Source organism: Diadema antillarum, unplaced genomic scaffold, assembly GCF_040938485.1.
Source record: "Diadema antillarum isolate AM-2024a unplaced genomic scaffold, OU_Dant_1.0 scf00000134, whole genome shotgun sequence".
In the NCBI taxonomy this organism is placed as follows: domain Eukaryota; kingdom Metazoa; phylum Echinodermata; class Echinoidea; order Diadematoida; family Diadematidae; genus Diadema; species Diadema antillarum.
Window position 1 is genome coordinate 4745217 of NW_027271023.1, and position 18465 is coordinate 4763681.

At 38.3% G+C, this 18465-nt stretch overlaps 1 protein-coding gene across 1 annotated transcript; it reads right to left on the minus strand.

Annotated features, from left to right (window-relative positions):
* Nucleotides 1–3331: 3331 nt before the first annotated feature.
* Nucleotides 3332–12605, minus strand: LOC139720910 (high mobility group protein 20A-like). Its single transcript, XM_071632237.1, has 9 exons — nt 12475–12605; nt 11859–11944; nt 11192–11253; nt 10417–10635; nt 8948–9115; nt 6649–6727; nt 5683–5898; nt 4806–4944; nt 3332–4234 (listed from the first exon to the last, which is right to left on the minus strand). The coding sequence occupies exons 1-9, from the start codon at nt 12603–12605 to the stop codon at nt 4213–4215; spliced, it is 1122 nt and encodes a 373-aa protein (XP_071488338.1). The 3' UTR covers nt 3332–4212.
* Nucleotides 12606–18465: the final 5860 nt, after the last annotated feature.

The window sequence follows — 18465 nt, forward strand, 5'->3', positions numbered from 1 at the left end:
AGCATTTGAAGGAGAGAAATGACTAAATACCATTTGCAGTTTATTCTTTCCAAGTGCCTATCTTTCCCCACATTTGTTTATAGTAGATATATTATGATGTTTGAAGAGCAAGTTGGACATTATGTGCACCAGATGTTCACAAAAACTGAACAATAGATATACCTTTTTCACAGCATGTCCTCATTATAACTTACTCATCAAATGTTTGATCTTGCAGTGCAACATTTCTGTCACATGATCTATCAAAAAGAAGAAAGCAAGAAGGCTCATGTACACTTTTGGGGAGATATTTTGGGACATAAACAAAAAAACAAGGCAAAGTGGAAAAGTTTTTTGTTTTTGGAGGGGGGAGAGGGGCTACTTAATCATCTCAAGGAAATTATCTTAAAAAAACACCTGATCTTTCAGTCAAATTTCTGACATAACACCTTCCACTAATGTACTTTTTTAAGACAATGAAAAAAAAAGAGTGTGCCTATTCCAAATAACATACTAACATTCACTTCTGCACTTTTCAACTCCACAGCAAATTGCCTCTGTGACTTCCTTTCATTTTGCTCGTATGCAAAACCAAGGGTATTGAAGATCATAGGAAATTGGCCTTATCTACAATCATTGGCTGATTTCTGTTAAAAAAAGAAAAAGAAAAAGAAAGAAGAAATGTTTTATTTTACAATTACGTACTTTGCAAGTTCTCATTTTCATCCTTTCACACAAACTTAATCCTATCAGATTCCATGACAAACCTCTGACAAGTAATATTATTTTTTTCTTAGAATCTAAGCTAAAGCTACAACCCATGACCATGACCCAAAACATATTCAAAATTGTCTCCACCTCGACCAAGCAAAGCAATCACAAGAATGTCTCTGCCGAAAAGTAGAATAGACCATGGGTATGGCCAAGGATGTCCTCTTGCATTAACTGTTTCAATGCTTTGAATGCTGACTGGCATGGAAATCCCCATAGCATTGTACACAACTGCCCAAAGTTCCCGGTACAGAAGGGGTTAAGAGGTCCACCAGTGGGTTTTGCATGCAAGCCTTTCTTCCAATTCTACCTGCACATTCTCTTTGATTTAAATTTTACAGAAGTTCATAAACACATTGATGCTACTGAAGCAGTCTTTCTGCATAGACAAACTTTGCCTGCTGTAGTCAGCACAGAGAATAGAATACCATGAGAATCTAAACTTCGTGGCAAGAAAAAATTACTGCACTTCTAATGAGAGTTTGGTTTACTAGCATTTGTCATCGTAAGATGTCTACCGCATTAGATGTAGCATAAGTACTCCATGTTTTTCAGGTGCAGTGATTAGCTATCATGCCTCACACTACCACCAAAAAAAAAATGGTTATATTGAATGACAAAACCATGAGAAAACTTTGACTTTCCATCTAGAGTAGTGAGGTTACGACATTGACACATTATTTCTTTAACTTTTAGGAATTGGCAACGACTGAAAGAAAGGTACATGTAGTATCTAATAGTATGTAAAATATCTACAGCATGACCGTGAAGCAACAGCACACTATTAAATAATCGTTATATTCTCACAATACTGTATACGCTGATATTTTCGCGTACAGATATTTCCGCGAATGACGAGGTCACAAACATTTTCGCGAGACGTTGTTTTCGCAAATCGACGCCGTCGCTTACGTTAATGCTCCATTAACACAGCGCATGGAGTCATTTTCGCGTGTTGTTAAATTAGCGATCCAACTGTGATTCGTGAAATTCGCAAAAATTGAACCCTCGCGAAAATAACAGCTTATACAGTAACAAGGGATAAATGAACAGAAGAACACACAAGATCACAAGACAGAAATACACAGATACAGTTGTACAGCAGTCTATTGCATATGCAGCTCACACCCTTTTCACATGCTACTGCTGTTTTCACCATATACACAGTATATTGTTGTATGACAGTTTGTTACATGTTACAGGTGTAAGGCAGGCAGGATTTTCATGACCAAGAGTAAATGTTAACCGGTTGAGGACAGTTTGATTTTGCAACAACACGCATTTCCCATAGACACCTGCCCGAGTATACTCGGGACTCGTCCTCAACAGGTTAATGTGCCTATGAAAACGACATTCTTTTTCACACGTGGCAGTCTATCTTGTAAATTAGAAGAAGAAAATGTAGATATTTCCACTGTGTTAAAAAAAAAAAGTCAATGGAAACATAAACACATGTGGCAGTCTCTCTTATAAATTAGAAGAAGAAAATGTAAATATTTCCATTGTGTTAAAAAAAAATGTCAATGGAAACATAAAACAGTCAATGGTACTGCCTTTGAAGAAAATGTATTCACTTGGGGTTTGGGATGCTAATTGATTGTATTGCATTCCTCTTCACTATATGGTGCCAGTCACTAGTGTACCTTTGAGTTTTACACGATAATATCCTCTTGTTAAGACTGAACATTTAGTATACACATTCATCTCGTAGAACAAAATTGATAATCATAGCTACTAAAAATGCATAGTTGAATCTGTTTGACCGGACCTCCTTGTGAAAAACACAGAGCTTTATAACATCTTCATGACTTGTCCAAGTAACTTTTTTGGCTCCAACTGACTAGCTAGCATTCAGCCGTGATGGATGAATGGACAATATGTGACAGTGCACCTCAAAACAAACAAAAAGTCGCCAGACATGAATTTTTAGTTAAGTCCATATTCTGAAAGAGCAGACTTTAAGCTTTAAAATGATGTATAACTCAAATCAAATGGATTCTCCTAACCTATCTAAATATTGGAAAGAAAGCACAAACTCAGGAAAAGTGTGAACTGAGAAAAGCGGCTCTGAAGTACAGTGTCTATTCAAGCGCTTAATCTTTACTAAACCGTGCTGGCTGTGCAATGAATGGGACAAAAAACAGGAAGTAAACCATCAGAGTAACAACAATGAAGGGATTATCAGATTGAATTGAAATTGAGCATGCCTCATTAACACATTCTGTCCATAATCAATGCCAACTTTCAAAGCAGTAGCACTATTCTTCCAAAAGTTACTAGAGTTGAAAGTGAAGAGTGTGGACGAGGTTTTTCAGAAATGAAAACAGGGTTCTAAAGACACACATAATCACACTATTCTACCAAAAATGTTCGAGATAAACTGCTAAAAAACACACTTTCCTGCCCGTTTTATGATACCAAATTTCAGCATAATGTAAAAGAAGACCCGCTCTTTCAGAAAATATTAAAAAGTCTAGTTCGGCTAGGTTGACCCATTTCACTAATTTTCAGTCCTCGCGCAAAATCAGTGTGTGCGACTTTATGTTCGTTTTGAGGTGCACGGTCACATATTACTGCCTATAATTGTTTACACACTGGACATTGCTTTGAGGACAAAGAAGATGCCATCCTCGACAAGGAAACCAGATCGTCCGCGAAGCTGTATATGTGAACTTGAAAAAGTCCCTCCCTCAACAAAGGAGGGGGACTCCGACACAACCTTCCACTAAAATACGAATCGGTGATCCGGAAAATTCTTCGATGTCTAAACAATAAAGGCAGTTGCATTACCCATTCATTAGTCACGGTTGAACGCTTGCCATTCAGTTAGAGCTGAAAAAGAGACTCGGTAAAGTCACAAAATTGTTGTCTTTGTTATCATGGCAAAGAAGTCCAGTCAAACAGATTGAGTTACTAGTACATGTTGTTATCCTGGATGATTCAAAACCTACATCGATATAAATCATAGCTATTGTTTGTTTGCTACACGACACCCATCTGTCCATTACCCTAATCTTCCTCGCATCTACCACTCCGCTTGGCAGGTCGAGAGCGAAAAAAACTTGTCACCGCGGCACGCACGTCATCCAAGGCGACAAACTCCCAGGGGCAGAGGGTGTGAGGGAGGGGTGCATCAGCTCATTTGTTCTTTTGACGTTTTTTGGCAAATCCCGGAATCTCCTCAGAAGATTGTATATACAACATACACATACAGGCAGCTTACTTACAGCAGGACTTATTTACATGTTTGTAGCTCTTCTCCCATCAGAGCGTGTTCTGCGAGAACTTGGGAGTCTCTACTACGAGGATCAGAAACTGCAGTTGTTGCTGTTTTCTTTTCCTGGCAACATCCATCTTCTTCCCCTCCTTTTGACTGTTTTTTCACAGGTCCTCTTTGATATCAGTGCAGCTGTACAAGTTGTATTTCATCCACAAAACATATCACTGGTGAGCCCATGCTGGTCATAATTTTGGATCCACATCACTGCAGACATATAAAGCAAACAAGGAATCAAAAGAAAAACAGAAAAATATGAAGAAAACAACAGGAAACTGGTAAGATAACAGGAAAAACTATACAGGTTTACAACTGCCAGTTTCTTTCAATCACAATATGATATAGGTCAGTCTAAATTCACAACTACGAAAAAATATATATATTCACCACAAAACATATATATTGTAAGTGCAAGTTTGAATTTCAAATGAAATAAACTAGCTTTACACCAAGTACTAACCAAAGCACTTTAAACTCTTAAAATGTTGCTATGTTTTGATCACTGCCTACTACAGGTGACTCCCATTATAATGAAGTCCTCAGGACTGGCAGTTTTCTTTCGCTGTATTGATATTTTGTTACAGCAAAACAACATGGAACATAAAGACATATAGCTAATAATTTTGGTGTCTGAATTGTAACTTCTTTGTAACGAGAGTTTTGTTATAAGCGTGTTTGTTAAAATGATAGAAAATAATAGAGATGTCTCTTTAAAATAAACTGCTTGCCCTGAGCAGCACAAAGTGACCAGACTGCCTCCAGCAGCTCCGACCCTTACCCGTGCAGATCCAGTCTGTTGACGATCTCCCTGACGTTAGTGATGAGGTTCTCGTTCTCCTGCGGTGAGTCCATGATGAGTTGGTGCAGCTTGGTCATGTAGGAGTCCACTGTGGTCAATGAGGGCACCTCGTTCGAGCCTTGGACATTCAAGTAACACAAGATGTACACGTATTATCTTCACAAGACACTCATGCACCACACTGAGAGGTGGATAGGATCGGATGGGGGGTTGGGGGGAGTTGAAGGATGGTGGCGGTGATCATGGCTAGAAATGTAGGAAATAGGTGTTGCTTTTAGTCTTTCTCTTGAAAATGTTCTCCCTCAGGAGCTGTACGTGGCCGGGGGGCGGGGCGGGAGGGGGAGAGGAGGCAGTGAGACACTGTGCAGAGATGCCAATGGTCTGAAGAACTTTACTCCACATGCATCAGATGTTGAAGGAATCAAGACAGACAAAATATTCAATCTGAATCCTCTGATTAGCAGAAAATGTAATGCTCTTCAAAATGCCTCTGTACCAGCTGGGAAGATAAATTCTCTAATATTGGCTTTTGTATTCCAGGCAAATGAAGTCACAACGGAAGCAGAGACTCCATGGGAGATCTTCCGCCTTGAGGCCATTTTAACAAAATCTCCACCTCTCCCATCCGAATCGGAATTTCTCCAGCTCTAGCTTAGTGCCTCCCGCTTAGGGCATAGTTTGTCCTGCCTAAAGTTTATCTTTCTCTTGCCCAACTATGGTTCTTTGTAATATATGTTACAAAATAAGGCTATGACAGTACTAGATAGCATCTTTAAACCTGGAACTTCCACGGCCCAGAAGTGGGTCCTGGACCCTGGCTAAATGGCATCATTAATGGGACTGCCACGTTGCTCACCTGGAAGGGGCACCCCGGCAAAGTTGGCGGTCAGCGTTGCCCGCAGCTGCTGCAGGTGGCTCTGCAGTGCCACATTGGTGTTGCGCTGCTGCACAGTCTCCGCCTCCAGCTTATCGATGGCCTCCTTCATCTTGTCGATGTGCTTCTGAAGGATGGCGTTCTGCTCCTCGTACTCCGTGGTCGACTTCCTCAGCTGCCGCAGCTCGTTCTCCCTTGCTGCATGCCAAGGAGAGACAGTGGTAAGATTAGAAACGCACTTGGAGAGCACTGACCTCCACCAAGCAGCTCATTTCCAGGACTACACACATGCTGAAAATCAACCTACATTGTATTTCCCAATGTAGTGTCTCAAGAGTCTATGGGTACCTCGGCTCCCTGCTGCGCCTTGACTGTGCATGCTGCACATAATGTATGCACACCTCAAGTACAATGTATGCACAGCTTGAACTCCCTCATTCGTTGGCACTGAATCCTTCCAAAAAAAAAATCCTGGATCCAGATGGCCATCTGGATCACTACCAAAATTAAATCATCTGTTCCTAATGTCCTTATCAACTTTCCAGCAAGTTTCATCAAAATCTTTTTTAAAAATCATTCCCTTCCCCCCTCCTCATCAAAGTTTGGGCTATAGTTTACATACCCAATACCACAAAAGATTTTAGATTTGTGTGCATGCAGTTACAAAGTTGGGCATCCATAAACTACTTTTGCAATGGATCATACTCTGCAAAGCAGACAGCAAACTTGCTATTTGATTACATTTCACATGATGGTCTGGCTACTAGATCAGCAGAAAAGGTTGTCTCATTTTGTGTCTGCTGGCAGCAAAATGTCCTCAGAAAACTTTGAGCCTTGTTTTACTTCACAAACCCTATCCAGTTTACGATTTGACATGTTCATCCCTCAATCTCTCTCTTTTGGTCTAAAACTGTCTCGAAAGTTGATCAAACTTTAATAGTCACTCACCTTTGTTGTAGTTCAGAAATTCCTCTGTAAAGATAGGGATGTCAAAGCCAGGAATCTCTTCCCTATTGTCATCGATGAACTGGAAGGGAAAGATAGCAGTCATTGTGAAGGAGTGAAAGATTAAAGGTCCTATTAACCTTTGGAAGCAGTGATTTAAAAAATGTTCAAGATATCACATTTGATGCATATGTGTAGGTCTATTGTATCACAAAGCATCTTACCATATAACATTTTTGCAATAAAGCCTAAAATATAAGGAGATATCAGTGTTTTTCTCAATAAACCGAAACTGTAGTATGGTTTAGTCTGGAAACATTTTTATCATAAACTATTGTTCACATTTTGTGTATTCAACAACACTTAACATCGATTATACGGATTCACATTTTTACAGTGGTTGTTTCTATCCCCAACTCACGTTTTAGAACTATTTTAACCCGTTGAGGACGAATTCCGAGAATACTCAGGCAGGTGCCTATGGGAAATGCGTGTTGTAGCAAAATCAGTCTGTCATCAATGGGTTAAAGCACTAATGTTGGGTTTTTGTTTCATCTGCAAATGGTAAATTAACTCTTTCCCTGCCAGGGGCTTTTGACAGAGTGTACAATGCTATGGAGTTATCTGTGCTAATCGGCACTCGAAGAACATAGAGGACTAATGCAAAGGTCATTCACTGCTTATAAAATGGAGGTGTCAAGTCACAAAATCAAGATAGATATTTTGTGGCATCCTAATAACCAACATATGAATGGAAATAGCTTTGCCTGATAGGTATACCAATGAATATGTTTCTATGTTTCTCTCTCTGCCATATTGCTTGCATGTAACTACGCTGATTTTTTAATCAAAACAGCTTTGTGAAAGTCCCTCTCACAGATATTTCTGACTGGTTTTAGTAGAAAGCTTCTTACAGCTCATTAAAAAAAAAAATATGAGAGCAAAGTTTAATTTTGGCAGACTGATCAGGAAAAGATTACAGCGTATCATTAGCACTTCGAGCACTTTGAAGCTCATAATGTACTGGCAGCTAATAAGAGGTGTCATTTTACTTACAGTAATGCAACAATAGACATACAGGAAAACGATATCATAGGAGGACAAGCAATCCACCTACATTCGGAATAAATGGGACATTCTATGAACTCTGTCATTTTCCTTCCCTAATTTGCAATCTGGTGTAATCCTAGAGTGAAGTTCAGTTATTTTGATGCCAGCTGCATTTACAGGGCTCCGCTGCCTATTAAATGTTGTAGCATTTACTTTTTTTTTTTAAAAGAAAAAAAAAGATGGTTGCAACTACTTTGGCAAATTCGCAGGATTTTGACAGCTGATTTGTTGTTTCCATGGTAAATAGCATTAGTAAAAATGGTCTTTATTGTATTGGGCTAGGGTGAAATTCAATGTGTATTGGGATACTGAAATACACAGTGTCAGTTACCTTTTAATGAAGTCTGTGAAATATCTGCCATATAATTTTCACTAGTTTTCTTTTAGTGAATTTCAAAGATCAACTGAGGTTTGCAAAATGAACAACAGGCTAAAATATTAAAGGCTGTATCTCTTCTCAGCATGTCAGAGTTTTTTTTAAGAATTTATATTCAAGTGCATTTTGAAGATTTTCTGTTGGAAGCTATGAAAACAGAGCATTCTTTAAGCATGTATGCCCATTTAACCTTAAATGCCTACAACATTTAATGTCAGGTAACATAACATGCATAACTGATAGTCCAACCTGCGCGTCAAATGAGCAGAGCACCAAATACAAGCTTAAACTGTATCCCATTATACAGGAGACTACTGTACTAATCAACTATGTCCTATGACTATGGGTGTATCTGAGCGCTCCTAAAGCATACTGTACCGTACCGTACCGTACCATACCCAAAACAGAGGAGAGCTCAAAAACTCCAAAAGTGTACCACATTGTATCATACTGTGCCAAAAGTGGACCACTTCTCGATGTGCTCCTAAACCATATCATATAGTACCTTTGAAGTTGGCATGAGAAGAATACGCGTCACACGTACTATATCATAATGCAAAGAGTTAATTCTCTTTTCAGGAAAACTGTATGTAGCATACATGTAATCACACCAGGTGCATTACCCTGTTGCCACACACAATGTGTGACCCCTCTGACTCAAGTCCGAAAGTCACTCATAAGGTATGCTTTCTCCATCAAATGCTTCCAAACTGGCATGGTATGGTAGGGTACGGTATTGTTTGGTTTGCTGCAGTTTGCTTTTTAGAGCTCAAATGTGGCCTATGACATAGACAGTAGAAGCACCCCCTTGCTCACGTCCATGGAGGAGCCATTGATCTGGGACTCCTCAGCCTCCATCATCTCGTTGCGCAGCTTGCGCTCCTCCTGCTTCTTGGTGAAAGCCTTGAAGGCCTCCGTCTGCTGGTACTGCTGCAGCTCCTTGGCGTACCTCTCCTTGTCCCGATCCGCCTCGTCCAGGTAGCGCTGATACCGGGATGGATTGAGAGTGATGCAACACAGTGAGATGATCATATCATGCAAAATTTATGCGGTATATTACACTGTTATGTACAAGGGCAGAGTCAACCACTCCTAATCTTCTATACTGCCAATTCTCTGCTTATCTGCTACAAGGCATAATAATATGGTGCTTGTTCTCCAAAGTAGCCTATGCAATGTTACAACTGCTCTACTAGAGGACCCTGTGATTATCATTACCTTTGCGTGGCCATGTATTGTGATACACTAATAGGTCGAGAGGGACATGGTGGGTAAAAACCTACTAGGATTGAGCAAAATTTACGGGTAGATGAGCATGATCAAGGTAAGTGTTGTGACGGTCTTCAACGCAACACTTTATAAAACCAGCTGGTTGCAACACGTGTTTCATGTTACTTCACCCCACACTCAGTGCTTATCTGATATGCCACATTCACATGTCTGTCTCAGTCGATGGCGTACGAAGTTCGCATATTTTGCTCAAATGCACAAACCTGCCCAAACCGATCGATAAAACGCCAAATGCCACCGAGCAATGAAATGAAAATTTCTGAGTAAATTCTATGTTTCTCTAAATGTTTTGTGTGCTGTGCAAAAGTCATGCCTGTGCAATTATGTAACCTGGGCCCCGTTGCTAGAAACTTTGCGTTTAAACGCAACTTGCAACTGATTGTCACTGGCCAATCAAAATCATTGTTGCATGCATGTCTTCTTAATAGGGCAGACCCTGAGCCGATCAGAATGGTTGTTTCAAAATTAGCAATTATTTGCAATTGATTGCAACTTTCTTGCAACGGGGCCCTGGTCATTTGCAAGAAAAAATAATCACAGATTTGTCATAAAAGTTATATCATAGAACAGCTTAAAATTTTCTCTATAATTTTGCTCATTGCGTGTAGCAGAAACTAGAGCAAGCACTTTTGTGCTTGTGTGAAAACCTCAAAAATGCGTACATGTAACTTGAACTCCCAAGTTCATTGACCCTACCTGCCGAAATATAAAAAATCCTTCATAAAATCCCTATGTCAGATCACTACCAAAATTCAATCATCTGTTCCTTGTGTCATTCTCAATATTTCCTGCAAGTTTCATCCAAATCCATGCACAACTTTTTGAGTTATTTTGCACATGGACAAACAAACAAATTAATGGTAATGAAAACACAACCTTCTCCCTTGGCGGAGGTAATAATGTGGTACACACAGGGTTTACACCATGACACATTAGAGATTCCTAAAATTGTTTACAAACAAATGTGCGATGTATATCTAAAGAAGCAGACTAACCTGCTTCTCCATTGGGGTCATTTTGGACCACTGGCCTGCTAACAGCTTTGTGATTTCCGCAAAGCTCATGTTGGGATTCTCTGCTCTGATCTTCTCGCGGCCTTCCTTCAGGAACCTCACATAGCCTGTGTGGGGGGCCCGTGGGGCGTTGTGGTCCCTCAGGGGTTTCATCTTCCTCTTCTTACCCTTTGGCCATCCCCCTTTACCCTTCGACGCAGTCTGAAGGAGTGAAAGAGAAAGAGAAAACATGTTTTTATGAACACATAGAAAAGGAGAGCCTCTCCATAGGTTTATTTATGCTGTAATTTCAAAATACTATATTTGACATACTTAATCATATGATCTCTAATCAAAGGCAGCAACACTGATCTAACAGTATAGTACTGGTGGCATAGCATTTCTAATGATCATTCCTCCTTTACTGTATTTGCACCTTCAATGTAAACTATATTCATGACACAGTATGTCGTTTGTTTTGTTTTGTTTTTTGTTTTGTTTTTGTTTTGTTTTTGTTTTTTACTCTCTGACATATGAAAATTGAAAAATCTGACAACTTGAGCGGATGTTAGTTTCTAAAGGATGATTACAGACATTACTTTTTTGGATAACAGCATGGAGGCAAAGGGCTGATTCTTACTTCTTCATTATGCGTGCAGTGTGCTGCAAATGATGCATCCACTAAGATTATATACTATTAGCATGATGCTGTATTTCTGATACAAATGATATTTCTTCGAGGACACACGTACAGCATGCTCATGAATGATACTGTTACCTCTGCATCTTTGTTGTTATCCGTGGCATCCTGTGAAGGAGCATCCTGCTGTAGAATGTCCACTGTGATCAAATGAAATAGGAAGAGAACTTTACTATCAGGGTCACAGCACTCTTTCAGGGTTCTGTTGGACACATTAAACACCAAACTAACAAGTCATCTAAATTCATGATGCTGTGAATTTTAGCATAATAATAAAATTTTGCACTCGATGTCAACTGTAGTTAGTAGCTCTTTGAAGTTTTAACATAAAACAACTCTGTCTTTCATATAAATTAGCTTTTTAGACTGAGTCTCCAATGTGCTGTTGTGAAGTGTCTAAGGTTTAGATAGGAGCTGACAAGGATCTATTCATAAGTGAAAAAAATTCTTACCCATTATTTTCAATGTCTATGGTTTCTCCAAGTTTACACTTGTAAGTTTCATACAGTTTATACATGACACATCTGACATGTCACTTATGGACACTACATTTTTTTTTTTCACGTATGATAAAACATGTATTTTGCAATTATGTAAAATAGCCAGTCAAAACATTGTTTGAGGTAATTTTTCAAGGTAAGCTATTCATAATGGCTGATAGCTGATCGGAAGAGTACACCAGTGGGAGGAGTGAATACATGAATGATATCCCGAAAAATATTTCAGATGAACATTTTGTGCTTACCTTGTGAGATGTCTGTAATAATCTGCGGATTACTGAGTGACTGGTCCAGGCTTCCAGTGACATTTGGTGTGGTGGACTGACTAAAGCTGGAAATATGCATAGTTGATCAATTAGAAAAACCTTCAATGGGTGCACGTATGGAAGAACGGGTTCAACGACTTCCACATCTCAAAATTGATATTCAAGCAAAGGAGCAGTAATCAGAAAGACTGGAGATCACTGGAAGATAGTGAATCATGATTAGATTTCTCCTTTTTTTTCTTCTTCTTCTTCTCCATTCAAGGAGAGGATGCAAATGCAGGCAAAATCACAATGGCTGTTGGCAGTATGCCTCACTGACTGAAAAGAGTCAACAAAGTAAACAAACAACACTGCAGATGCCAGATTTTTATACTTGCATCTGCTTGCATCATCCCTGGATGGATAGCAAGCTAAAATTCATCATCATTAAAAACAGAACTTACAGTACGTTTTTCTTAAAAACAGGTGTATGGTGTAAGTTCCTACCCATTTGTATTTAAACAAGTTTTAATACACATACATACTGTTGTATCTTCGAATGGTATCTAACAACTAGTGACAGGAATGTGTGATATCAGCACACGTGTACACATACCTTCCTTCCACAGTAAGCTGAGAGTCATCTTTAGAGACATCCTCCTCAAAGCCTGTGATGTTGAAGAGACCCCCAGAGCCTGAGGCTGAAGACATCAGAGATTGGTTGGTTGATCCCTCAGTGAGATCCATCGCTCATCCAACTTAGATGCAATGACCAATACCTGAGACAAACAATGACATAGAATGTACACCATTATGACTTCCACGGCCGAGAACTCTTCTGAGCTATGCACACATAACATAAAGTGTATCCATGGATGTTGAATCAACAGCATGCTGATGGTGATGATAATCCACCTGGGCCCATGTAAACAAAAACGTTCACCCTAATGTGAACCCTGATGAGATGATCCCTGAAGCATCTTTTTCTTCTTTTAGAATGATGCCCATGTACCATTCTGTAGTGAACCAACCAGCAGATGAAGATTATTGCAGATTTTTTTCCTGTTTGTGCTTTCTTCAAGACAAAGTGGGATGGGATGTGGACTGACACTAAGTACGAGAAGGCGTACAGAATGACAAATTTTCTCTTTTGGAAACCAGGGCTGTGCAAGCACAAATCATGCTCCTGCAGTTTACTGCATCCAGGAACTTACAGGAGATTCCAGCACTCTGATGGTGGGCAGGGCCAGGTGGCTTCCTTGGAAGGCAGCAACTGTAGTGGCTGGTACAGTATGTATTTTTTACCAGGTTCCAGGCGTGAGCTATCTCCACTAAAGTCATGAGTATGAAAAACCTTGTACATGTACAACTGTACTTGTACATGTACTAGTCCGACCTGTTGTACACACACCTTTTTCTTCATCTTCCTTATGTGATTAATGCAAGGGCATGCAGTGTGAACTGAGAAAGATGTCATGAATCTCCTATCCCTAGCATGCAACTCATATGTGATCTTGTCTGTGAACACAGACATTGCACACGGTTTTTCACCATGACAACAGAAAAAAATACAAAAAAAAGAGAGAAAGATACAGACAGTACACATCTAGAAATCTAGGTAGATAAGTTATTTATAGGTCGCTGGGGATGCACTGACCTACTGTGTTACGTTTCTTCACTGGACACTGCTTCTGAGAGCTGACTGAGTAGCTATTTAATACAGTTAATTAGTTCTCAGGACACACACCAAATATTCAATATGTGGGACTGCACAATGTACATAATGTATCGAGGTGCGGAATTCAAAATAAAGTGCAATTATATCGGTACTCTTATTCGCTAAGCGCTGTTCTTCTCAGATCAGAATTCTTGCTTCCTAATATAGTTACAGAGCAAATAATCAGAGGCATGGAAACAAGGGAATTGAAAATTCTTGATATTTATAAATGATAGCACTCACCAAATATAACTCGGCCCAAGCAGTTTGCCCAGCTTGCTGCAAGAATGAACGAACGTCGAAGTCAATACGTTTTTCATTGAAATGGCAATGCACGCACGCACACACGCACGCACAGCCAAAGAACACAACAGAGCCCTTGCTTTTCGTAGTCTTCTCTCAAGGCTGCGCGGTACAACTGTTATAATGAGATTAAATGAAATGAAATTTATTCATATTCCACGACGTTGTATATTACATACAACATATCATGACATTTTTGCATACAATTGCAAATGTAGAGGAGACTTTTAAGAAGCAGTGCATGTGAAATGTAGACCCCCTACGGAATACGGACAAAATTAAGATGTGTTTATTAGTTTGACAATTTCGGAAGAAACAAAGAAAACACAATGTATACATACTTTTATTATGAGCTCTTTGTATGAATATATGAAAACATAGTATAGGATTACGTAGATGTACAAGGCGCTTACCGTGTAATGTTGCATAAAAGTATGAATGAAACAAAAGATTATCATCTTAGTATACATTTTGAAAATACTACTAGAAAACACTTGTGATTAAAATGCACAGGCAGACAAAACTACCGCAGCGTGAACCAATTATTAAAGAGGAAATCCAGTCCAAATATAAGCTAGTCTTTAAAAAAAAGAGTATACTGTTACGAATTCAAGGGTAAAAATTTGACTGAAATCGGACGAAAAATAAGGAAGTTATGAAATTTTGAAGTTTTGCTAATTTCTGCAAAACAGTTCTTGTACGGTGGATATGAATATGCAAATAAGTGAGCTAACCATGTCATACCCTCACAATATTCCATTGATCGAGTACAAAAAATGACGAATATGCAAAGTTTCTGTCATTGAAGTCTGAAACACGATGTTATTCGAGGTTGAATGACTTCAGAATAGTGATCAGGGCGGTGAGTTGGCTCAGTCGGTAGTGCGTCTGCCTCACGATCACGGGGCCCGGGTTCGAACCCGAGTCTGGACTGAGCAATGTTGTGTGTAAACATACCGTCCCCTCTAGCAAGAGGCAAAACACTCTGTCCCTCGGACAGGACATAAAATGGAGGTCCCGTGTATGAGAGAGTCACAGTTCATGCACGTAAAAGATCCCGCTTCATTCATTCATCGCAAAGAGCAGGGTGTCTAACCCGGTGAAGTGGTCCCACCCCACATCCAACTGGACCCCATGGAAGACCAGCTTAGTGTAGCTGAATATGGGCTCTATCCAGCCATCTTCACAGATGGAAAATGAACAACAACAACAACAACAACAACAACAGTTGCATAAATGAGAATAGGAGAGTCTCGGGCATAATTGCGTTTGAATGAAAAACTTGACATTTCAAAATTTTATGCACATTATTATGGTAAGTATGTGAGGGAATGACATGCTCACTTTGCTATCTGCATATTCATATTACTGTTCAAGAACTGCCCCCCCCCCCAAAAAAAAAAAATGGCGAAACTTCAAAACTTAGTATTTTTCATCCGATTTTGATCAAAACTATACCTTTGAACTCGTAATATTTTACTCTTTCTTATCAGAGTAACTTATATTTGGACTGGATTTCCCCTTTAATACCGTTCAAGAAATTTAGAGCTATCAAAGCTCCGTGCTTGTGTCAATGAATGGTTAGAAAAGAATTGTATAGCTTAGGACCGATAAACAAACAATTTCTATTGCCAAAACTAGTTATAGGCCATTCTTAGGAAGATAAAAATCGTTAGTTGCTTGCCTGGTTGAATAGGCATGCTTAACTTTATTCTTTTGGAACATTTCCTGCAATACAGCGGGAGTATCGTTCATTTCTACATTGTATACATAAAACAATCCAGGTGAAGTATATATGTTATATGGTATAATGGTATATGATGTTAACATGGTTCTTTGTTTTGTTTTTAATCATAAAGGGGTTTTTTTCAGACATGATTGAAATAATACACATACACACACACATTATATATATATATATATATATATATATATATATATATATGCATTTCAAAATAAATAAAAGAAAACAGACACAAGTACCAACGTAATACGCATACCCGTTTTTTTTTTCTTTCTTTTTTTGGGGGGGTCATACTTTTTCATGTTTATTCTCTTCTTTTCTTTTCCTTGCTCTTCTTTTCTTTACTTATCTCTCATTATTGAAGACTCTCACTGTACTAGCCTTGTAAATCATTTTTCATTAGGGATTTAGTTTTCATGTTTGTGTTTTATGTGATAGTGTATTATACTTGCATTGTGAATCTGAGACAAATCTGAGACAAGAAGAACAGTCATATCTTTCTTTCATTTAATATGCCTTGTTCGCCTTGGACTACTTAACATAACAATGTCGGAATTTCGGAGCTTGGGTATTTGTTCCATGTTCATCGTGTCACTGCCGGCAACCAGGGACAGCCTGGTGGTAGTGTCGCTGCCCGGAAAGCAGTAGATGACAGGTTCGAGTCCCACTGGTTCCTTTTTTCCCCCGACATGTTTGTTAATCTAATCTACAGATCAGCAGTTGCGATCTTAACAAATTTAATTTGTAGAGGGAGACAAAGTAAAGAAACTCGCACCTGCATACAATGTATGTAACACACACTAACACACACTAACACACACACACACACACACACACACACACACACACACACACACACACACACACACAACACAACACAACACATAGGCCTATACATAATTTTCACCCCCTCCCACTGAGTCGTCGTTGTTCTGCTTATCGAAATACAGGCTTTTTTCCCCTCTTTCAACAAACAAGAATTCAATGAAGTTCATATTTGCAGAGAACACAGGGTACAGATTAAAAACAAACAAACAAAAATGCAATTAAATATGTCTGGCAGCATGTTGTTTTCATTAATTTTATTTCATTTATTTTTCCATCTCCAACAAAAAACATGGAAACATATATATCTATATATTTTTTACATTAAATAATGCATATTCATAAAACATCTATCGACATTACAAAATATGATAAGTGAAATGTGTGGATATACCATTGATGAGGTAAAAAGAAAAATCACAAAAAGCATTCTGAAATTTTGAAAATGCTGGAGATGGGGAGGAATGCTAAAAAGGGGGTTTTCTGGCTATAGTGATTCCATGACGTTATTTCAAAGGTTCGTTAATCCGAAAATGACCAAAGGACACTATTCCTTAGGTTAGTTAATCCGAAAAAAATGAAGAGCAAGTGCATACTATGACGAACCGTATAGGAACTTTTGTCGTTAATTTTCGGAAAAACAAAAAGTTTTTTCTTTTCATTTTCGGGAATACGTCCCTTCGGATTACGAACTGTAACCACTGTGACGATGCTATTACCACTTGACAATAATCATTATCTTTGTAAGTTGTTTGACACTAAAGTGTTGCGGTGGCTCCGGGCCGGAAAAGTTTAACATGATGATTATCAACAGTTCCTTTAAGAGACACCATTTGTGTAATTTCTGCTGCCGAAAATGATTATAATTCCGTGAATATACTTTTCGTCTCGAGATTATATCAAGAATGCATTTCACTGAACCAAGATAAAAATGATAATCATAATTACACACGCCATGATGAATGCAAACCATGGGATAAACTAGTTGGTATACAACAACAACATCAATCGTCAATTGTCACTTGAAGGAGAAATTCCACCTCTACTGCAGATTTTGACATACGCGGATATAAAAAAGCTGTGGAAAAACAAAACAAAACAAAGGTTTCATCAGCAAATAGGACTTATAAGCCCATGCCCTAAATCGCACGTATAGATGATCGTTCAGAAAAAAATTATCTAATTTCAGTTGCTATTCAGAACACTTCTTCTATGTGTGGTCAACTTAATAATACTATGAAAAATAAGGGATTAAAATTAATATAAAATCAAAACACATACATGTGTTTTAGGTCAAATGAAGTTCTGTACTTCATAACCCTGTAACTACCTGAAACTAACGATACCACTCTGCAATACAAGTGAAGCATATACAGTACACAGTGTACAAGTTGTATGTACAACCATGATAGTATGATATCTTGTGATTACCAATGTCTTTCCTTTTATTTTATTCCTTAGCAGCACGCATTCATCTCCTAAGAAATAACGAACATGTTATTATCTCCTTGATAGCAACATACTGCATTTTCATGAATGATTCTATATATTTCGATTTCTTCAAACATTCTTCATCGAAGTACACTCTATATGAAATTATATCTTGAGTATATTAAGGTTATGATAATATTTGTTAGTTTATTGTTTCATTCATATTTTGTTTTATTCATATTCTTATTTCACTGAAATAAAATATAATTATGATTATGATATAGTATATTTATTCATAAATTATGAATTTTATCGCAAAACGAGTTTATTCCTTTCGTGTTAATTTGAGATGTTTAGATTGAAGCTATGAACAAAGGAAACGATATGAATGATTGGATATTTCATATCATAACTCATATCATTATATTCCTTATCATGTAACAAGTGATGTAGGCCTATTGTTTTGTGTATTGTGTTTATAAAGATTTCATTTTGCTCTACATCTGATGATTTACTTATTTTATATAGAATGCTTAAAAATGGCGCTAAACCCATTTTGCGATCATACTCTTCATAACTATATGTAT

Coding starts and splice junctions, on each gene's coding strand:
- LOC139720910 (XM_071632237.1), bottom strand. CDS start 12,605: ATGGATCTCACTGAGGGATCAACCAACCAATCTCTGATGTCTTCAGCC. Junction 10,636..11,191: donor ATAACAACAAAGATGCAGAG/GTAACAGTATCA, acceptor TCACTCCTTCAG/ACTGCGTCGAAGGGTAAAGG. Junction 4,235..4,805: donor AACAGACTGGATCTGCACGG/GTAAGGGTCGGA, acceptor ATATGTCTGCAG/TGATGTGGATCCAAAATTAT.